This window comes from Pagrus major, chromosome 6 (genome assembly GCF_040436345.1).
Source record: "Pagrus major chromosome 6, Pma_NU_1.0".
Lineage (NCBI taxonomy): Eukaryota > Metazoa > Chordata > Actinopteri > Spariformes > Sparidae > Pagrus > Pagrus major.
The window spans coordinates 17,945,791-17,970,152 of record NC_133220.1 but is presented as its reverse complement, the minus strand read 5'-3'; the positions used below and the strand labels follow the sequence as shown (position 1 = coordinate 17,970,152).

At 39.7% G+C, this 24,362-nt stretch overlaps 1 protein-coding gene across 13 annotated transcripts in view; it reads left to right on the top strand.

The window, feature by feature from the left end:
* The window catches only part of cadpsb (Ca2+-dependent activator protein for secretion b), a 73,842-nt gene that overhangs the window by 10,746 nt on the left and 38,734 nt on the right, over window positions 1-24,362 (top strand). For all 13 annotated transcript variants that reach the window (XM_073468564.1, XM_073468561.1, XM_073468559.1 and 10 more), the window contains exons 2-6: window positions 8,723-8,836; window positions 11,156-11,488; window positions 21,944-22,024; window positions 22,320-22,553; window positions 24,123-24,244. In XM_073468564.1, the coding sequence (XP_073324665.1) occupies window positions 8,723-8,836; window positions 11,156-11,488; window positions 21,944-22,024; window positions 22,320-22,553; window positions 24,123-24,244 (884 nt within the window). The remainder of the gene's footprint in view (window positions 1-8,722; window positions 8,837-11,155; window positions 11,489-21,943; window positions 22,025-22,319; window positions 22,554-24,122; window positions 24,245-24,362) is intronic.

Sequence of the window (24,362 nt, the reverse complement as noted above, 5' to 3'; positions counted from 1 at the left end):
GACAGTAAGTGATTTGTGATGGGAGGATGGAAAGAAAAGGATGTGTCTTAGATTCTTGATGAGATTAATGCACCAGCTTCAGACAGAGATACCAGCCCACAGTCATCTGTGTGCCGTACCATTAAGAATAGCATTGCAGCGCTGTAGCAGGTCACATAGTATGCTCATTTTCGGGTTGATCTTGAACCACAGCTTAGAAACACTGGACAAAGAAGATGAATGCAACAAAAATAAATGAATAAGTTGTAAGAGGAACATTTTTTTCTTTTCTGTTTAAAAAATCAGCTTGTAATGGAGCTATTTCAAGCTTGGCCTTTTTAGCTGTTTGAACTTTTTAAATGTTGCAGCCTTAACCTTTAAACAGTACAAGGACCAAATTTAACTAAGACCACTCAGTGATTGGCTGGACTTGCATATCAAAGAGCTGTGCTGAAAACCATTCTGTTTTGCGAGACAGCAGGATATAGAAGACTGATAAGAATCATGTTTAATTATTTGAATTAATGAATTATTTAGTTTCAGTCGAGGTGAAGTTTTGTCCAACCAACAGTACAAAACACAAAGATATAACATGGAAAGGCAGCAAGATACAAGGTTTTCATGATATAACATTAGTGAAAGTTCTCTGGTCAGGAAACAGCTTACCTCAGAATTATGTAATTAAGTAAATAGTAGACTATTAAATTTAATTTGTATGAGCTATAAAGCAAATTAAATTATTAGTCTACTTCACTAATTTGAGGTAATCGTTTTCCCTGATTTTTTGAAGTAAAGTCACTGTCAGATTTGACAGTGTAGTTAAAAGCTTCCTTCATCATCGTCCTACAGTATGTGGTGGATTCTCTCAGGAGGACGGGTTGGGTCGGGTGCATGTTAATTTAACAAACTATTCATCTGGAACATTAACACACAGGACATTGTTATGGTAAACATGAATGCATTTCATGATAAGTCATCAAATGAATAAAACCATTTGATTCTTGCAGCACAATGGAATAAGCAGCATTGATTTGACTGGTTTGGACCAAATTATGCAAATGGTCCCATTGATTTGATCCTCTCTGTACTACAGAAACTCACATGCCCATACCATTTTGGTTATATCAGGTTAAAGGCTTATTTTCTGCTCAGTAACTGAATGAGCATAATGAGGAACCAGCCGAGCTGTATGGCTGCTGCCAGTGAGTTGGTGGTGTGATAATGGATGACTGTTACAAGAAGGGGCAAGATGGGAACACAGTGTTCTGCTGTATATACCAGCACTGCCACAGCTCCTGAATATGACAACAGTCTGGTTATACAGAGCCGGAGCTCCCTGTTTTATCCATGTTTGCCGTGTGTCAGGCTCTGTCTGCAGAGTATACACCTGGCTGTTTACTAACCCAGTGGAGTGGTATTTACTCACACAACGCTCTGTGCGTGCGAGTGTGTGCCTCCAGAACAAATCTATGTGAGCAGGTCTGGTTTTGGGATAATAGCTTGTGCATCTGTCTTTGTATAATTGTAGTTTTGTGACCACAATCACTACACGAGGCTGGTGCTTCGTGTTTGATGAGGCCTGTTGCTGGTGGATTTTGTGCAGCTGTCCCGCAGCGCTTGCTTTCGTACTCGTGTTTGCTGTTTACTCAGATGTGGGTCGGTGGTGTCATCTGCAACATGACTGAAATATGCTTTGTCTGGCCAGAGGATTCAATGATACTGTGTTTGCTGAAGACCAACAGCAGCACTGATGGGCAGCTCTTTCCTGGGCAAACAGATTTATACACAAGAGGAACATTTAGTTTGCATGATATCCTTGTCATCATCACTTTGCATATTTGATCTCATGAAAGCTCATCCTCCTTTTTAGAATAACAATGTTCATCCAGAACAATGTTGATGGTCAGTTGTTTTGGCCTCATTTCTAGATTTAGCATTGCTGATTACAACTTTGGTCTAGTTTCACTAGTGTATTCAGCACCACTGAAAACTGCACATCTACTGTACTGTGTTTTGCAGCCATCTGATTTTGGAAACACCCTAATTTAACTTCCCAACGTTATGTAACTTCCAGAGGAAGCTTAGGAGTGAGTCAGCACAGCAGAGGCTTTATTGCGCTGCTGAATAGCTACACCATATACTGCATTCAATTAGCTAATTACTTCACTCATCACAGCACTGCAAGGACAGCTGATGTGTTGTATACCTCACAAGCCATGTTGATTAAAAACGTCAAAGAGATTGTATAATAAATACAAGTAGAATGGTTATCATTGTATATAATTAGTGTGTATCACAGGTGTTATGTAACCGGCTGTTATTCTGGTTTAGTCTTTTTCTTATTAAATGCACAGAGGGATACAGCAAGAGGAACTGCTCCTCTAAAGAACCTTAATCACTTTATCTGAATATGACCTCCACTCATATGTGGCTCTCTGCTTTATTGAAAAGAGATAAAGATGAGTGGACAAAGATGAATGACCAACTGATGAGAAGATAAAACACTTATAATATAACTCATATTGTGAGAAACTCTATGCCACAGTGGTTACGCACAATTCAATCAGGCCTTAGCTTTTGAGTTTTTGATCCAACACACCGTCTCTAAGACTCCCTGGTGTGCAAGAACTGCAGTATTTGTCAGACCATGATATATTTAAGGCCAGCCAATGAATAAATAAATAAAGGAATCGATATTTCCCCACAGGTGTTTTGTACTTGACAGTGTGGGGAAGACTTTGAAGGAACCTTTATGTATGACTCATGGCCTCAGTATTATTAAAAAATCCTTACTTCAGCCTTGAATAGTCTCTATAATCTAGAGATCCTTTATGTAACAATCCCCTCATTACATCGGAGGTGGTGATTGACAGCTCTGAACAATTTAACATTCTTTAAAGGGCCAGTGTGGAGGATAAAGTGGCATCTAGTGGTGAGTTTGTAGATTGCAACCAACTGACAACCCCTTGTCTCGCCTTCCCCATATTAGTGGCCGCTAAAAATGTGAAAGGCCTCCTCTAAAGCCAGTGTTTGGTTTGTTCCTTCTGGGCTACTGTAGAAACATGGCCGACTCCATGGAAGAGGAACCTGTCACTACCCGATGTGAGTGGCTGTCCATTCACTGCCGTCCAAAAATAATAATTAGTAAATGTAATCATAAGCTAATTTAACAAACTTTCCAGCGTTACTGCAGTTCTTAATATTGTTTGTGATGGGTTATGATTAGCCACTCAGATAATGTTGTGACAGACCCACGCTCCCTTTAGAAATAAAAGGCTCAGTCTAATGCAACAGAAATAAAACTATTCTTAGTTTCAGGTGATTATACACAAACAAAAATATATTTATGAAATATTAATTCCATTTCTGCCCATAAATCCCAAACACTGGACCTTTAAAATTAGTAATCTCCCCATTTTGATGCCATACATTTGATTTGCACAGTTTACACTGTACAAAAATGTTTTATAAAAAAGATATTCATACTTCTTTCATCTCAAATCTATAGAGTTTGTCCTACACTCCACTCAGACGAAGGAAAATGGTGGCAAAATGGACCAAACACATATTGACAAAGCAGAATGTAAAAATAATCTTTTTCGGTTCACTGAAGAATAACTAAAGGCAGCTCTCATTTCACAAGACATGTGCCTGAAGGGGGATAAAATCATGAACCTGTGTTCGGGCCTCAAAAGGCTTCGAGATGCAGAGTATACTTTGAAATGATGTTAAGTAAAAGCTGACAGACTTATCCCCCAGGGTATATCATCTTATCTATGCTATTTATTAAATAGCAACATAAGGAAAACGACAATTTCCAGAAGTTACATAAAGTAAAGGGGCCTAAACTACAAAAATATTTATTTATATATTTATAATTCTTCAATTCTTGAAGTCAGTTTTTAATTAAAGATGTATTGCTCATTAAATGTTTCACAGTGACTGAAATATTGTATCAGCCACACAGTCAAGTACACTCAAATCCATAGTCATTTTGAACTGTAATGAAGTTACTGTAAATAAGGCCAATGCAATGTGCATATCCCCTCTATTGATATGTGAAGGGTGATTAATGTCACTGCCCACTTCATTGGAAGCCAATGAATCACCGTGTAACACTGCAATCTTGATAAGAGCCACAGAGAGAGAATCAATAAGAGCAACGCAGGAAAGTATGTCTTGGGAGTCTGGCAATACTGATGAAATTGGAGGCATTTTCTCTCATCCATCAACGTGGCTTACTAATCAGCACAGTTCTCCAATCAGCAACGAAATAAAGAGCATGCAGAACTGAAAGTCATAAATACTTTATGCAGCAGAACTATTCTTTTTCTTTCTGTTTTCCAGCTGGTTCACTGCCGTGTACTCAAGTGTCAGCTCTCCGAATAAACATGCAGGCGGTCACGGAGTTAGCAGCTTTCTGCGTTGTCACATAAAGTCAGATCGGCCGAGAGAAACTGTCAGCTGAAGCAAAACTATTATTAGCATTGACCTTTCATGGTGAAATCTTCAGGTAAAACATAAATGTGTTCTGCCAGTGTTTGGATGAGCGCCAATACCCACTCGCCTCGAGTTTATTGTAATATCAGTGACTCTTCTGCAGCTATATGTGAATACAAAGTTTATGTGTAAGGTTAAAAGAGATCACTCTGTCCTTGGCTACACATATACAGCCAGAGCTGCAGCTATTATAATTGTTCTCAACACAATCGTCAGTATGAATGTAAGAAGTGTATGTTTCTGAAAAGCACTGGATGTGTCAACTTGGATACCGTTTCTTTAGGGCCAGCTTTCTTTTTTATGTTGCAACAATGCTGTGCTTATGCTCTGGTTAGGTTTAGGCACAAAAACGACCACCCACAACCACCCCCTCAACCCGCCGATATAACAGTCAGGTCATTAACATGTAATGTGAACATTATATCACGCGTTTCATCAAAATGCCAATATGCAAATCTTAGCATGTCATATGGTTTTGCAGAAACGATAACTGCCAACATTTTATCCTGGCTGTTATTTTAATTGTCGATTAATCTGCCAGTTATTTTCTTGATGAACTGTTTTGTCCGTTCGTGCCAATAAACAGTGAAAGAATTCCCAATTTCCCAGATCTCATGACAATGTTGTCCAAATGTTTGTTTTATTCATCAACACCTACACATAATTAGCCTTATCCATATAATCCTGACATTCGAGAGGCGAGAAGCTTTTTGAAAAATTACTGAAACAACTGATCAAGTATTATTTGTTTCTGCTGTCAGTTGATTAGTCAACTCATTGTTCCATTTTCTAATTACAGCTCCGAACATTATGATACAATAACAATGATCAGAGATCTATTTTATCAACCATATCAGACACCTTCAGTGGTAAAGCCGTTGCTATGTGCCAGTGTTATGTTGTTTTGAAGAAAGCTGCAGTATGTGCGACCTCAGGTCTTGTGGTGTAAGTGCTGTCTCTGCCCTGAAACATTTCAGTCAGCTTGGTTCAAGTTTGTTTTTGTGCCTTTTCTCAAAAGCCCAGCAGCCTTTCAACAGAAAGCATCTCAGCCCATATTCTACCTCGGTACATTATTCATACACTGCTTTCTTGGTTTCACTCTGCCCGTTGCTGAATTGATTGTAGCTTATCATTCAGTATGCCCGCACTACTTTTTTTTTTCATTTATTAATTCTAATTAAAATGTTAACTCTAAATAAGACTCCTGCTTAGGAAACAGCACATTCAGAATTTAATAAGCAATGTGTTCTCATGAGAGAAAGGAATGAAAGTCGCGTAAATTAACGTTTGCCTGTACATTACTTTTTTATAATGTTGAGGATAGAAGACACAAAGTGAAAACTGTCTGATGTATTTATCCTTACCCTCTCACTTTCAGAAATGGACAACAATCCAAGGACAAGCATGTCGACTTAAGCCTCTGTGTGTCTCCGTAGACTGGGCTGATTTGCATACTGGTGTTAATATTAACATTCCTTGCCTCAGGATGTTCCTTGAACACCATGGTCGATTAAAACATATCAGGGATGGTCCACACTTTCTCTTTAATCTCACATCTAGCTGTTTCAAAGATGAATGAACCTGAAACCTTGAAGAAGAAACACGAGTATTGATCTCTGATGTTGTTGATGTGCTGTTATGTTGTAAGTGGATCTTTTATGTTCGGACATTAGGTGGTTTTACATCCTGAGATTCACTCTTCCGCAACAGCCATAAATTGGATGTAGCAGGAGTGGAATATTTTGTGAGACTTGGTTTGGACCTTTGTAAACCTTTGTAAGCCACCTCACCTTCGTTTATCTTTCTTATTATACCAAAATCTGGCACTTACATGATCCTACCGAAGGGGGGTTGGAGTTGTACGATGGACACGCAGATGGTGTTGAGATTGCCTCAAAGGCACATGATATGTGGTACTTTTCCATCTCACTCCTACACCAAAGTCTGTCACTTGCAATGTGCAGCTGAATGCGTGCAGACACACATATACACACACGTTCCCAGCAGGTCCTTGTGCTTGTTTGATACACACAACAGCTTGAACTGTAGATTTAAAGCAGGCGTCAGAAGGAGCTTGTCAGTCTATTGATGGTTAGGTCACTGACTCTGTAAACATGTGTGAAATCAATCCTCGGACATGTAGACCTGAGTGAGAAAGGATTGACAGGGAAACATCACACATGTGCAAAACATCTCCTGGATTGTTGATTGTTGAGTGCTAATTGAAAATATAACACGGATTTTGACACGTTTTCAAATCCTTTTCAGGAAGTTAAACCAGAGGAGCTACTCCATACATTTAGAGTACATCAGAGTCGTTTTGCTTTATTGTACACCAATACTGTATGTCTGCCTTTAAAAGTCTTTGCGCCGCTAAACCTTGCTTCCAATTTTGCAAAGTGGCCACTGCTGCACTTGCAGCAAAAAATTCCCCTGCTGCCCAGAAGCATTTTCCCTATAGAGCACCATTATAAAAGAGACATATGTAAAACTGTTAACAGGACACCTCAAACTGCAAACAAGGTCTATTATGACTCGTTTTATTATTAAATTTTGATCCATGGAGGTTTAAATATTTGTACAATTTTCCTTGAGCCGAGAAAAGCGGTTTAAAAAACTGTGACAATATGTAAAGTCTATCTATCCCGTTCTATTTAATTCTGATGCTACCATGAGCATACTAACACACTCACAATGTTTAATGCTAACATGCTGATGTTCAGCAGATTTAATAACATCTTAGCTTAGCATGTAAGCATGTTTGTTGGCATGCACTAAACACAAAACATAGCTGGGGCCTATGTGAACGTCATTTATATTGTAGGCATTTGTTTCTTTACCTGATAATGGTGCTATATGTAAAGGTAGACGTCACCAAAGTCATACAGTTTGTCCTGAGAGAGGCATGAATGTACAATATTTTATGGCAAGCCATCCAGTGCATGGGAAAGGGAGTTGCATTCATATTCTCGTACATCCTCCAGGGACCATGAATGTTTGTCTGAAACTTGGCCAATCCACTGAGTAGCCTAGATGTTGAGCTACGTCACTGGAAATATGAAAACTTTAAGCAGCTGGTGGTGCTTCAGGAAATATCATGGGGTCACCAAAGTAATTAGGATTCATCCTCTGTGGACCAAGAATAACTCAACAAAATTCAAAATGTCAGTCCTTCCAGTAGTTGTTACATAAATTCAGGAGTGACCCGACAGATGAAACAACAAATCATAATTGCCATTCCTGGAGCCACTACAATGTCTACAAAGAACTGTGATGTTAGACATATATACACACAGTATTTTATGTAGTTTGTATTATAGTTCTTTTAATGCTTGTCTTATCTGTACACTCAAAGTATAACATGATGCCAATGATCTTTTTTTTTACATTGATGTCTGACAAGGTTGTGACCCGTCACATCCCCTCGCGGACAGGATATCACAGCACAGCTGAGGCCTGGAGTTTGTCCAGTTGGCTTATATTAGGGTGGCATCTTTTCTATTTGTGGATGATGTTGTTCTTTTGGCTTCATCGGGCAGTGACCTACAATGTCCACTGGAACTGTTTGCAGCTGAGCGTGATGCAGGCTGGATGGTGGATTGCTCGGCTCAGGTTAGGAGGGCGGGAGCATCCGAGTAGAAAGAATTCAGGTTCCTTTGGGTTTTATTCATAAGCGATGGTAAAAAAAGGATTGTAAGATTGACCGCCGTTTAGGGGCACTGGTTGCAGTAATGCTGGCTTTGTATCAGGCTTTAAGTAGTAAAGACAGAGCTGAGCTATAAAGTAAAGCTCTCAGTAGATCCTGCAGTCACAACCTCTGGGTTGTAACTGAAAGAATGAGTTTGTGGGATGAGGTTCCTGGTTTCATTCCATGTGAGTGATTTGGCAGGACCTTGTTATTGAGCTGATGCTACCTCACATTTATGTGGTTTGGGCACTCTGTAAGAATGCCTCCTGGCTGCCTACCTCTAAAGGTGTTCAGAGCATCACTGTCTAAAAGGGGAGGCAAAGGTAGACTCAGTAAACACTCCAGGGATTACATCTTCCAACCGGCCTCGGCGTGCTCCCCCAGGAGGATCGTTAGGAAGCTCCTGGGGAAAAGGATGTTTGGGTTCACCTTGTGACCACAAGTTGTTTAAAAATGGGTTGAAATTGTTGTTTGAAGTAAAGTCTGCTTGCTTTGACACATTTTTCTTCATGGCTTTAACACTGAGGTGTCCTCTGTTTGCCCTCACTTCCACAGATAACCAAGCAGCAGCTTCAGCAGACCAAGGATCGTTTCCAGGCCTTCCTCAACGGAGACACACAAATTGTGGCTGATGAGGCTTTCATCAATGCTGTGCAGAGCTACAACGAGGTACTGACACACCATAACTGTAGCAGCACAATCACAGCCAGGACCATTTTGTTATCCAAGTGCAAATGCTTTCAAATGGATCCCTGAATGTGTTGAGCTATCTGTATATAAATCATCCATATCATGAATGTAAAAATGCAGCTGAATATTCATGTCAGAAAATGAGTGAACCGTATTCTCTGGAACGCTTTAGTTGCAGATTAAAAACCAGAAACGACCAGCTCTCAGTCAAAAAAAAGCTCGACACAGTCCTCTTGCTATTCCCTGTCAAAATGCTTGTATTCAGACGGCTGAGTGGTAAAATGGTGGCTGAAGCTTTTCACTGTGCAGATTATGAGTCAGAGCATGTGGCTGACACAGCCATCTTTTCAAACCTCACTATTCAATCCGCAGATGAAAAAAGTCATTATTACCATGCATATAGTATAAGCAGGGTAGACTGGGGATACATTAAAGGCCAAATCCATGATGGAAAAACAAGCATAGCCATTATGAAAAACCGAAGTAACCATTAGGAAACACGTATCTAGACTGTCACAGAGGTTAATTACAGGATGCCCTCTGCAGTATGTGACAGCTAATCAGAAAGTTAGTTTATTATGTGATATGTAATGTTAATGTGAAATGTACTATAATTGAGAGCTGGGAAATTAACTGTAGTTGGACTGCAGTCTTGTAAAATGTTCGCTCACATACTGCAAAGACAAAAGTCTCATCCAACCATCATCAGTGTCTCAACACTTTAAAACACATTATCATAAAATGACGTTGGCTTCTAACATGTAAACATGACATCTGAGGAGACATTTTTCTTTCCTTTCTCTCATGCAAATGGTTTGTCACTTTCTATCAACGAAGTACAAATACCAAGAAGGCAAAACACAAAATGTCAGTATGACGATTTACAAGTTAAAGTAATAAAAGTGACGAAACAGGAAAAATCACAGAAAAGAGCAAAGCAGATAAAGACATAAATAAAAGAATAAAAAGAAGACAGACAGATAAATAGATTAGGAACAGTAAAAAGAATATAATATAATAAATGAATTAACAATAAACAAATAAAAGCAGTAAAGGCAATAAGAAAAAAACATCACATAAGAAAAACAGAAAAACTGATTACAAACAGTAAAAGGAATAAAAGATAAAAAGATGAAAAATTGACGGTATAATTAAGAAAATAAGTAGTATGTTGTGGTGAAGTAAGCAGAAATATAATAAATATAGCAATAAATATGGTAGTAAAGCACAAGATTTTTTTAAAGATGTGCTACTGGATGTATTCTCACTTTCTTTTTGGTCGTCATATGTTGCTCTCAAGATAAGTACATCTTGATTTAGTGTTGTAATAATATATCTTTATAGTGTTTGTGTGGCTAAGAGGTTGAGTATGATACCAGAACACTACAGCATCCTGGAAAATGTTCTGAGGTAAACCTAATTGGAAATACTTCCGATCAATATGTCTTCCTCTCTTTGTTTGACTGTGGTAAGATGATTGCGGTTTGATAGAAACCATTTTTCTGGTCACTCTTTAACTTCCACCTCTTTTGCACTATGTAAATTTCATGTGTGAGTACAATATAATATAATTTCTCTTGGGTTATTTAGCACCTTGTCTGCAGTGTGTGGATCTTTATTCACTCCGTCTCAAAGTAAAATGATTAAATAATGAAAAAATGATGCTAATTTTCTTTTTTCTAATAGCATTGAGGGACACTGTTATTAGCTAAATTATGGACAATCACAGGTTGCTTTGTGTTCTGTCTTTTGTGAAAATCTCTCTAAATGCTGCGGTCTGCAGTTCTCCAAATGGGAAACCAAAGATTGACTTAACATCTTATTAATTTCAGCCTGCAGAGCTTTGTTATCCACTGAGTGTACACAAAATGACAGGGCTTATGTACCACTGCACTGCAATGTTTCAGTACAGGAGTCGCTGATTTTTAACCATAATGGATGCTAGGAACAAAATGTGACTGTTAGAGCGACAAAGCAGTCAGCTCTGATGGTTACTTTGCTTGATGATGTGACAGTATAGCCGACGCCTGTCTCTGTCCCTGTTAGTCTGTCATCGCAGGAGACAGAATGCAGCCATGTTGAGTCACGGTCGTACATATATGCCTCTGATTTTTCACTTCAAAGTTAAAATCCAAAGTAAATGGTTTAATGGTTTCCTTTTGCAGATGAAGGCAATGATTTACTGAATGTGACAGAAAATCTTTTCATTCTGTACCCTGCTATAAATAAGTGCTGCTAATAATTTAAAAGAAGGACTTCTTTTTATGCAATAGATGACATTGGTCTCTCACTATGTAGGTGTTCCTGAAGAGTGACCGTGTGGCTAAAATGGTCCAGAGCGGCGGCTTCTCGGCCAATGATTTCAGGGAAGTGTTCAAGAGGCACATCGAGAAGCGTGTGCGCAGCCTTCCAGAGATCGATGGCCTGAGCAAGGAGACGGTGCTCAGCTCCTGGATGGCCAAGTTTGACACCATTTACCGTGGTGACGAGGATCCACGCAAGGCACAGCAGCGCATGACTGCCAGTGCGGCCTCCGAGCTGATCCTGAGCAAGGACCAGCTGTACGAGATGTTCCAGAACATCCTCGGCATCAAAAAGTTTGAGCACCAGCTGCTTTATCAAGCCTGCCAGGTAAGGATCTCAAGCCTACAGGTGATACGTATCAAAAGGTTTTCACACTTGATCCAAATACATGAGTGCTGGAACTGTATTTTGCAGCTTTCATAATGTTTGAGGCACCAATATAAGCTTACTTTCAAAAATAAGATTGGTCTAAACTATAAATCAATTACAGTAAACATAATGAATTTCTAATTTTCTAAATACTGTGAATACTAAAAACTTTCCAATCATTATTTTAATATAGTAAGATTGTGTTTTGATTTTCTCCTCACACAAAAATATTAAATACTTGGTGGTGCCAGCTCCATTGAAAGTTCCGATATTATGCTCAATTCCAAATGCACAGTTTTATTAAGGTTGTCTATTAGAAAATAATTGCTTGTCATGCATTATTGTTCAAAAAACATGTAATCTTTCTGCTGCAGCACCTCTATTCACCCTCTGTCAGAACGCTCTATTTTAGCGCCTGTCTCGTTAAGACCCCCTCCCCAAAAGGCTCAGTCTGCTCTGATTGGTCATCTCTCACAGGCCCGAGCAAGCATCGCCTAACGTGTTTCCGCATCAGCTCTTCAAGTCTTTGCAACCACGGCCGTGCTGGGGGCCGTGGCTGAGGGCGGTGACTGTATCATTGTGACATCACAACTTTACGGAAGTCCCAATGGCTCATTTAAAGGCACAGTTTCTGAATACAGGCCGCGTACATTTCAATAGTTACATTTTCACAGTATCTATATAGTTCTTAGACCTGCTGCACGATCAAAAACAGACATGGAAATCTCACTTTCTACAAGTGCTTTTCTCTTTTTTATATCAATGTCATGAATATTTCTGAGTTTTGGAGACATTTGAAGGTGTCACAGTAGGTTTTCAAACCTTGTGATTGGCATTTTTTGCAACTATAGGCAAGACCAGCTTTTGAGGTGGACCTGAAATTTCTTTTCTGACCACTTCAAGATTTGACAGCATCTTTCACAATTCACCAAATGCACTAGATTCTTGCAAAAAAAAGCTTGCGCTGGACTGAAAGAGACCCTTTGTCCTAAGTGTGAAAACACTATATTCTAGTCCAGTGGTTTTCAAACGTTTGTGTCCAAGGCACAGCAAAGGGCAAGCCAAAATCTCAAGGCATACCTGCATTTGTATCCATGCAGCATAGCCTCTATAACACATGTTGTCTAATAACTTTGTACACGTTCTTTTGAAGGGCTTTTAAAGGTTTTTTTAGGGTATAGATTTTGCTTCTGTGTTGGGAAGTGTACAACAAAGGATATAGTAAATTAGAAAATCATTCATTACTTGTATTTTTAAATAATAATCTATGGTTGTAACAATTTCCCATGCCACACCATTAGGAAACCACTGTTCTAGTCTATCTGACATTAGGATAATGTGTCGAAATAATCCATGAAATCTGATGTTTAATCAGACAAATGCTCCAAAAGAATCACCTTTTTAAAATCATTTAATCAAATGAATGACAACAGGTCATTTTTATCTGTGGCAATGAATAGACATATTTTAAGTAAATATCTCCTCTCAAGATAAATCTCCTGACACCAGGGCAGCCATACTTCATTGTAGGGGAGGTGTGTTGAGATTGCAGGTGGATAATAGTGGACACTGGGGTGCTGCTTGTGTCAGACATAACTCTTCTTCCTTGCTGTCTTTACGGCTTTACTGCTCTCTATGGGAATGCTGAAAGCAGCACTAATGTATTCTTTCTTCACGAGCCTGATTAAAAGTCTTATCACGACATGAGGGTTCCAACACATTTACATCGACTCATCGTTTAATGCATGAAAAACATGCCTCTTCATTTCATTTAGATCTAATGGACAGACCCCTTTGGAAGCCAATGAGTTTGAAAATGCTGAATTTTCTTTGGACCCAGGTGTCAGCCGTCTTTCAACAGTTGCTATCATATAAATCTGCACAGATGGCAGGAGGTGCTGTTAAACAAATGAGATTGTTCAGTATTGTATAAATGTCTCTGTTGGCAGTGATCAGGACGGGCTGTGTTCTGCAGAGTGTTCATTTGTTAGATGCTTCTAATGCTGAGGTGCAATACTTCGCCATAGCCTCCAAATCCACTGTGCATTTTTCCTCCCAAGCCTTTGAAGATGCTTAACCTAGTTTTTTCATGTGCTGGCAGCAGAGCTGTTAGTATAGGGTCAGGAATCCACATGCAGAACACAATATCATTTCCCTGAACTGATCCCACTCTGAGCACTACAGAGCTATAGAAGAACACTCAATGCACAATGCACCATCATAAAGCCGTGTATGCTGCCACAATGTGTGTGTACAGCTTCATACTACGGTGTAATACTGATTTTTGACAATTATTGTTTGTGTTTGTTTGTTTCATGGCTTGTGGATTCGGGTCATAGTTGTGGAAAGAGACCAATTTATTTTGAATGGTAATTCACAGTGAGCGGATAGTACAAAATTTGCATAGGAGAATTACAATTTCTGTTTTCGTTCGCACTTTTCCGGCTGTTCTTGGAGTCCTCACTCTCTCTTTCGCTCCCCTTTCCCTTGCTGTTCTAATGAATGTATCAGCCCGCATTTATATTGACTTTGAGCATCTCCTCAGTAAGCAACCGGCAGCCACACATACTGCCCTCTACTAAATGATAAAATCCTCACTATAAAGGACATGCAGCAATCCAGTCAGCATGGCTCAGAGCTGCTGGGATTTGATGAAAGGTTTTCATGGATTGGCTGGGCTTCAGACGCCATCATTTTTTAGCTGTCATCGCTAGGGATTTTCATTTTTTTGCAGTTACATCCAAACAGTAGAAAGGAAGCACTGGTCTATTTTCATTTCATGCAGAAGTAAGAGCAGCCCCTGGAAATGACTAGCAGACTGATTAGACTGGTACGTCCAGCGGCTGCTACAGCCAGACTCCCTGATGGCTGCACAGTTATTTAGCTGTGGTGACACCAAGCATGACCAAACAACTGCAAGAAAATGTGTTCTGTGTCTACTTTGCAAAGCAGGTTTCTTATCTACACTAATAGATTTTTTTTTATGTTACATATAGTAACATTTAATTAGTAAAGATTAGAGCACCTGGCTGTGCTCTGGTTCAGATTTTATTTTCAGTTCAAGTAAAACAGCTTTTGCAGAAATCACACATCGCTCACCGCAGAGAGTGAAAAGATATCCTGTGCCTCTCAAATCCTCTAACCAGAATGCCTTTCCCACACACACGATTTTTCTGAAGGTACAGCACATTTTGAACAGCGCACATCAAACACTGCATGACATTTAACAAGTTCTTGTTAAACTTTGTCAAAGGATTTATGATCCTTATTATGACAACAGTGTCTACGCCGTTGTGTGTTCTGGAAGGAATGAAACACACACAAAAAAAAATTATTTTGTAACGCATCTCACTGGTACAGTGCGTGCTTCCGATCATTTTCTTGTTTTACTAAAGTCTATTTTACAGTAAGGGAGTTAGCATTGATTTACAGAATCTGAAGTGTTAATACTCTTATGTCATTTATCACATGCTTCACAAAAACACCTGATTATCAGCATCTTTGGTGTGTACATCTTTGCTGTACCCTCAATGCTGCGTTATTCACTGTTTGGCCACTAGGGGCAGTAAAGCGCCAAACAAGCTTGTTAGCAACAACTTCGAGAAAACTATTTTAAGACTGGCTTAACTAGCAAGCTGCTGTTAACAGGTACTAATATAACGTTTTAATGTTTTTCCTTGTGCTTTGGGATCGTTGTGTGACCGTGTAACCAAGCAACTTCAGTTCAGCAGCTAGCTAGCCAGGACAAAAGAAAGAAAGAAGCTAGCTAGCTAGTTGCTAATCCTAGTTTGTTTGGTGCCCCTAGGAGGTAGTTGAGAGCGGCTCAGTCAAAACCAGTAAGTAAAACCAAATCATTTAACTAAAAGAAGTTCAACAAATGGATAGAGCTGTAGATGTATGGTGCCATTTCTCTTTGATTTCTGCATTATGAGCTAACACTGCTTACAGATTCTCATGCTGATGTGTTTTAACCATTGATATTATTCACACCAGTGGGCTCTCACTAACAAAAATTATTCCCTCATCTCAAGTGGCTGATTAAATTAACTAAGCCTGGCTGGAGTCAAAGTAAGGCAGAAGCACATCTGACTGTCCCCCCACAGAGCTGTAAATCGTGGCCTGTGGCCCAGCCCCCCATCCAGACTGACAAACCATACTTAAATCTGCTTTCCCTCTTACAGGCGTTGGACCCTTCCTTCTCTTCTATAATTTGTCTTGTCAGCAACTGTTAGTTGGGAAATGAGGCCTGAGCTCTTCCTGGTTTTAGCCTGTAGCTGATATAATTGCGTAATGGAGCCTCTTGACTGCACACAGGATTGGGAGAGGATGAAAGCATTTGCTATGCCTGCCCAGCCACCTCTAAGCTGAAAAATCAGTGGTGCTGAAACGTAGGGTGAAGCTTGACTGCACCAGTGTGGTTTGGAGCCAGGACAATGTTTATTATAAGATATAAAAAATAAAAAGGGCAAGTTTGTCCTTGATAAAGATGTCCTATCTCAAAAACAGCTGAAAACTAGTCTTTCCTCTAACTCTTGTGCTTTTACATTCATATGCATTTTTATTAATGTACTTTTCAAATACAAATTTAATTAAAAATAGTGTCAAAAAATCTCCATCGTTCTCAGTCCCTATGATTCTGTAAAACCTTATTTTCTCATGAGAAAAACTCCCAGTGATTATTCTGAACCTGTCTCTATTAACACTACTACATTAACAATCTTTCATTAAACCAGTAATAAATTATTTTTGGCTTAGCTTGGGGCAGTGCAACAAGCTGAAAACTAAACATAATTTCTACAAAGTTACCAAACAATAGCTCTGTTTTGGTTTCTACCAGCTCCTGAAGGAAGTATTTAGCTCTTTTGCAACCAAACGCTTCAATATCTTCACCAGCTAGTGTCTCAATTTGTCTTTCTGCCATGTTACTCTGCATGTGACATACAGTGGCTTTATTAGAGCTTTACCAGCTGTGTCTGAAAATGAGGCTGGTGAGAGTGAGAAATAACATTAAAGTTATGGAGCTGTTAAACCAAAATAATGAGCTGAAGGCACATAAACACAGTATTTATATATATATATATATATATTTTACCAGTAGGGGTTTCTCAATCAAAACGACCACCATTGCTGATAACAATCAATCTTATGTGAATGTTTGGTAATTACCTGGAAGTTAAATCAACAGGCAACCGAATAAAGCACACTGTTACCATGAAGAATAATGTTAATGTATGTTCAAATCTCAACAAAAAGTGTCTTTTTATGTGTTTGTGTGTATTTTTAGACATTTTAGGGTGAAAATGTTGCATATAATATCTGTAAATGCTCTGTAGAGCTGAAGGAAACTGTAGAGTCGGATGACAATTTTGACAAAGTGACCCTTTCACATTGTAACCCCATATAAAATAACTAAGTGCAGCTTTAAACAAGATCAAAAGACAGAATAAACCAAATCTGCACACTAGACTTAATTAAACTGTAAGTTTATTAAGATGTTCGATGTTGAGATGGAGTTTTTTTTTTTTTTACCACGCACACTCATGAGCACATTTCCTAATTAGCATGCCTCGCATGTCTCTACACTCACACAAGAGAGACTTTTCCTTTCACCACTCACTTTTTAACACACACAAATCAAACACATTACAGACACATAATCACACCCAGAAACTCTAAATATAGATCAGCTGCTTCGACTCCTCCACGTCCTGTTCAGCTCCAATCTAGCCCAACCCGCCCAGTCTTTGTTCTCTACAAGAAGCTGCCTCTGGCCGGCTGTGCTGTCTGCTGCTAATGTCCCAGCATCCACCTGCGCATCTGTCATCAGCTGTGCTGTTAACTACCTGCCTGCTTCTGCTCGATCACCTTTAACCTGCTGTCAGCTTGGCTAACATTGACACAACGTCACGTTTATTTACCTGCAGTGCTGCTGTCAGCTTCAGTAACGCGGGGTGAAACTTACCTTTAAGCCGGGCGTATTTTATATGAGATTGCCTGTCCACCTATATCGTGCATGTGGACCAGTGACAACCGTGACCTTTTGGTGGTTGTAGGCCGGATAAGATTGGGGTGCTGTGAGGCTCAGTAGGGGGTGGCTGTTAGTTCATACAGACACTGACCTCTAGCGCTACTTCCTCCCACAGCCAGGACCGCCTTTGCTTTTCACTGCTGTCAAGAAAGAGACGGGAGTAATAGAAGGAACCGGCCCCATCCCCCTTCACATTACATGCTCCAGAGTCACTCCTCTCATGTTAGCCATTTTGCCGTTGAGCTGCAATCTGCGCATAGTCACATTTACCAGTATTATCTGCTGCTGCTGCTGCTTTTTATGAAATGAGGATTTTGCAGTCTCGAGAATTTGCCTGAGCATGTGGATTTGGGTCTGCTGTGTTTTGTGGGAGGGGGAGGCACACAGATGAGACAGTAAAAAAATGCAGTGTCAGACACCGGCAGGTCAAGACGCTGGATTTCCAGGCATGGCAGTGACAGTTCTTTTGGGATTGCACGAGTCAGATGTCGCTGGCACCGCAGTCCTATAGTGCCCAGAGTGAGTGGTTTTGACAGGCGGCACAGGATCGCCAGCAGCAGGGGGAGAGAAGCTGTTGAAGCACAGTCCAGGCAGGAACGCAATCAGTATCAGTCACAGTTCTGGTCGTGGATGAATCTGGTTTTCTACTATTGGACATGACAATATCCTGCTCATGAGACTTCCTACCACAGGACGCTCCCCACTGTTTCACTGTCACTGTGTGGCAGCACAGTACTACTGAGTACTGCTGTGCTGTAAGTGCAGACATTCTGCTGCAGCTGGTGGCAAAGTATGATTATGTGCTCTACTAAACAGGAACTAGGGTTATGTAGGAGGGTGGCTGTTTAGTGGCCAGCACTGGTAATACACAAGACCCACTCCTTTTAAGATGCCATCTGGCTTACATCATTTCATAATGTGCACATCAGTGAACAGAATTACAGAGATCGGTAATGACATAAAAAAAAATCCATATCAGCAAAATATGTAGGTTTAAGGAATGATTTTCTACTGATCCAGATGCTCATAAAGATACTGCTTTTAAGTGTGTTTGTTTCATTGTCAGATCAGATCTGTGTCGCTCATTTCCCTCATCCACTTTTTGTTTTCTGATTCCAGTCGGAGCTGTGCAGCGCCTCTTATTTGTGCCCCCCTCCCCTCCTGTTAACAGCCGCACCATGACTTCAGCTCATTCGCTCTTAAAAAGGATTGCTGGAAGGGGCAGGGAATCAATATGGTAAAGCCTGAAAGACAAGGCCTGTTAATGTAATGGGAGTGGGTGAAATACCATAAGGTAAAGAGAGGTCAGCTCTGGCATGCGTCCCAGAAGCAGGAGACTGGAGGAGTTTAGAGCACTGTATCACAAATAGATCCTGGTGCTCAGTGGGAGAGACAAGGCAGCTGTGCAGAGATGTTAGTGATAAAAATCTAAATTTAAACATGTTATGCTTTATTTAACTTTTTTTTGCCTTTAGTAGTGTGATATATTAGGTTGTTTCCTTGCATCCAGTCAGCTGAGCAGTTGACTCACTAGATACTAGGCCCAAGAGATACTGGATTTTTGGGTATGTCCAATTTCGATATTAGGGAGTGAAAAAGTTCCGATATCAATATATCGGCTGATATTCTTTAATACACAGAATATATACATAAACGCACATTTGTCGCAATGATACCTTAAATGTGATTATCAAACACTTATGACAAGGATATGTACGTAAAGGAGGCTGGATATTTTATGTGTTAAACAATAAACTGTATTGTCTAAAATGACATTATTGCACTGAAAAACTAAAACTTACTGGGAATTGAATTATTCTGAATTATCCCAAACATCTTTTTCTGCATTATAATCTCTGAAAAGAGAAATAATTTTCATCTCAGTCCATATCGAGCAACATATACGCAGATATATCTATGAAACCAGCACCACACAACACAACATTTAAAGCCAAAGATAATTTGTCCCTAAATGGGCCTTTGAAATGCATAAAACTCAACAACAGATGCACAGTACCAAACACATTCACCAAACATATGCTCCTTTGGAACAAACTGAAATATGTGCTCCATGAAACTACAGCATTGTTTTCCTCCCACTTTTAAAAAAACAGCACTTGGGTGTAAAACTAAAGGATTTCGTGACATAACAACACCCGGGTTAGAAAGGATATATTTAACTTTTCACTGAAGACTCGTACACGGCTGTATAGGAAGCTTTGTGACTCCCCAGCTACAACTGTGCTTCAGATACGTCTCAATTAGGCTTCTGTCCTTATAGAGGAAATGGTGGTGACTGGTGAGTCACAACATCACATTTGACAAGAATGAGCCGTTTTGGCTGAGAGAATAACTGAAGAGGTGAAGCAGACAGCGAGAAAGAGACATCAGCTCTCTCCTCTATTTCCTTGTGTCAGCTAATATAAAACTCTCATTCATTATTGATGCGAGCGAGCCATGAATTTCTCTGCTTTTCATTTCTCCAGGGCAAAAACTAGGCTAACAGATGTCAGGTATCTCTGCCCTGAAGCTGATATTGTCCTATGCAGGCATTTTTCAAACATTTTAAAGAAAATGCCTTTCCACTTGTTTTTCTCTCAGTGTGCCAAACAGTTGTGGAATGGCTCCTTTATGTCAAAGTTTGCTGTTGTTATTTACTGATACGATGTTAATTTCAGTTTGCTTCAGAGTTGCATTTTATTTCTGCTGATTGAAATCAACAAGAAAAATCCCAAACACCCTTCAACAAAGAGCTCTCCACAAACTGTGGGCCATTCTCGGTCTCTATGGTGATGGCAGCATGGGTCCTATGAGCTATTGATGAACTTCTTTTTGATTTTGATCTATCCGTGTGCGCAGCCAAATGATGCTGCTATGATTGCAGCCTGTTAGCACAAACTGCGGCTCTAATTAGCCTTTTCACACCCTGCTGCACCGTTCGTCATCATTACTAATCTGCATGAGCACCTCTGGAGTGTATAGTCACATTTGCCTCAAGTCGCTTTTTAATGTTGTCTACCTTAAATATCTGCTATTTAAATCCTGCTATACCTTAACTCCACGGCTTTCAAACATCAAACTCTGTTTACAGGTATTGGGGGAGTACACATGCACATGTGATAACAAGTTAAAGCCTTTCATGCTTCCAGATGGAGCTTTGCAAAATCTGATAAATTACCTCAAGCGATGTCACTTGAGGCTGAAATTAGTTTGAAAAGGAAAATAAACTAGATGTTTAGAGTTTGAAGTAATTACACTTTTCAGACATCTGTAGCTTGGTCCTAGTCTCTGCTTGAGGCTTGTGGTTAGAAGCCACATTAGCCGTGTTTGCAACTACTTGCCAGGCACCCCCGAATCTCAGAACTGCTAATGGTTGATGTAGGCACCAAGTTTAGACAAAGACAAAGAATGCATGGGATAAAAAAGATGCTTCGAATTGATTAAATAATTTTTTCCTCTGTCCTTGAAGTCTACTAAATGTGTCAAATGCATTTTCTTCTCCATAAATCATCTGCAATGTCTATTTTTAAGTACTATAAATCATTCAGTGTTCATATACATGTTTGCTAGCTTACATTCTTCCACCACTCTGTCTTAATAGTTGCACTGTTACACTTCTATAGTGTGATGCTGACAGCAGGATGTGTGTGGTGTATCTGCATGCTCGCAATCTTCGTACACGTGAAACACAATAGGTACCCATTTTCTTAAACGTGCTATTAGGGGGTTAAACACACTCCACAGGGTGAATGAATGCAACAAAATGGTTTCTGTCCATCATTAACTCTTTCTACGTCTTGCCATCGAACCCAAGAAATGGGGACTCGTTCATGACAACAATAGGGGGGTTTCCATCCACTTGTTTTTATGAGTGTTCTCAATTTGCCCTTTAAACATCTAGAGCAGAAACAATAAGAATTTAGAAGATTCCTGAAAAATTGCAGGAAAGTTTTTGTGTTTTGCTTAGGTGGGAATGTTGGTGTATCAGAAAAGCAAAACAATACAATACAGCAATACACAACCTAGACACAGACTTCGCAAATGAATCATGACCTAAGTGGACGAAACGACTTAAACATCTCCACAAGAGATGAAAACATCAGATCTGTGTGGAATAATGAGGACACTGTAATAAGAAATATATTTATTTAACATGTTAAATAAGTTATTGAAAATACATATGAATAAAAATCAAAAAGTATTGTCATCAACAATGCCATTCATGTATCGTATTAAAAGATTTTTGGGGATTTCTCATCTTTCACCATGAAATAAATGATCCTGAGAGATGTTGGTGACCCTTGACACTGACCCCTGGCCGTATTGAAATATTGCGGGGCTCTTAATTTGACCTCATTGACCTGCTCCTCTCTTTTTATCAATAGCTGGACAACCTGGATGAGCAGGCTGCGCAGATCAGAAGAGAGCTTGATGGTCGTCTTCAGATGGCGGACCAGATTGCCAGGGTGAGTCAGACACTGCGGGGGACTGAGGTTGTTTTTAATCTGCTTTGTTATATAGTTAATATGTTACTAATATGGTGTAACTCGTGTAAACATCGTAGAGCTCCCACCCACAGCTGAAAAGATTTTACTATTTCAAAGAATTTATGTTTGTAAATTTGGCTATATTTCTTCTACACTAAATTAGGTATCCAAGAGGCACCCACACTAATCTTCCTTTTCTGTTTTTAGTATCTTGGAATGTCTTTTGTTGTTAAGACTGCAATTGTTCGCTGAGTGTTTCCTGTTTTGCAAACAGGGTGGCAAGTTCCCCAAATTTGTGTCTAAAGAGATGGAGGCCATGTACATCGAGGAGCTCAAGTCCTCAGTGAATCAGCTGATGGCTAATCTGGAGAGCATGCCTGTCTCCAAGGGAGGCGAGTTCAAACTCCAGAAGCTGAAACGGGGACACAACACCTCCATCATCGACATGGGCCAGGAGGACGAGAACACGCTGTCCAAGTCTGATGTGGTTCTGTCCTTCACTTTGGAGGTACAGTGTTAAAATAATGAGACTAGTTAGGTGTGTAATCAAATATATGTTAACAAGGTTTTGATCATTTTGACAGATGGACATGAACATTAGAATATCCAAACTCAATGCAAAAGTACATTTGCCTAAACCAGAACCTATAAATCAGAGCTGTCGTCTACTTGTCTGCTAGAGACTAAGTATAGAAGGAGACAGCAGACCTGCTCAGTGGGTTGAACAGACGCTATGTGAAGAACAGGCTGACACACACACATTAAACCCATTTACCTGCTCCTTAACGGGGAGAACGTGACTCATCCTGTTATCAGCTTGTCTGAGATGAGCTATCACCACAGAACAGGGCGCAATCGCACCTCATTCCTTATGATGCGCTGCTATTTCAGAGTCGGGAAGTACAAAATGTGCGACGAATATGACAGTGTTTTCTGTTTCTTCACACAGAAGTGGGCACACCGTTATGAATGCTGAATTTATTTGCACAATAGCAACAATTAGCTATTTGTGTGAGGTGGTAATTCCACCGTGCTTTGGTAAAGCCTCATTTTTCAAGTCTGTTTACTTTCCAAGTGGTTGGCTGCAGCAGCTGCCAGAAATCCCTCAGCAACAAACCAGGCAAATCTTTGGAGAATCAGTTGGAATCAGCTGTAATATAGAACAAGTACTTTTGCATTGTTTGATCACTGTGGATGACAACTTTCAAATGTTATTATGGGGATGATGTGAGGTGATGATACTTACAGGGCCTGTGATTCTTTTTGTAGTCTGTAGCTGGGCTGAACAAATATTGTCAAATAGCAATATGGCCAAGTGCAATATCCAAACAGCAGGAGCTGCGATTTTTTAATGATTTAAAATCACTACGTCGTTTTTATATTTTTTCAGTGAAATTGAATATAAAAATTACCATTCCCACTAAATTGATGACTCATATCGCAATTGCAAAATAATTGCAGTATGACTTTTTTTTATGACTGAAACATGTTTAAATCTCATTCTTTCAAAAGTCATATTTATGCAATGTTTTTTTTTTATATTTAAGCATCGACTGATATAATGATATATAAACAGTCAAATAAAATATATTGGCACCATGAAGACATCAGTGGATCTGGTGGATGCTTTCAATCAAAGTGGGTCCATTATCCGACAGCACATATTTCTGCCTTTGGTTGTCCTACTAGGAATTTACAGCTACAATCTAATAGTTACCCCTGGCAGTGTTAGTACTATATTGTATTCATTGAGCGATTAGAGACCTCGTGAAAGATTTGGTGAGGTAGATTACGCCCACAGTACAAGCAGTTTTGATGATAGAGAGTTGTACTTTATAGTAAGGATGGCTGCAATTCTTATGAGCAGTTCTACTAGAAAATCTGCTAAAATTTAGTGATATTAAGGCACCGGCTGAAGGTGTAAATAGTAAATGTGGCTGGGATTTCTAAAATATCTATCAAACTGTAAGAATTTGCCGCCTGCGCGTCTGCTCTCGACTTTTTGCTCTATGACCTCTTTCAAGAGATGAATCACTCCTCGTCTACAACAACTCACTGAGTTGTCTGTGCTTCCTAGGTGGTGATCATGGAAGTGCAGGGGCTGAAGTCTCTGGCTCCTAACAGGATTGTCTACTGCACCATGGAGGTGGAGGGAGGCGAGAAACTCCAGACCGACCAAGCAGAAGCATCCAAGCCAACGTAAGGGCATTCACGCACATTTATTTTTCACATACTTATATAAGCTTAAAATATTGTTCACACCCCATTGTTAGTAGAATTTGCATTCTACCACTGTTTACCCTTAATCCAGCTTCCA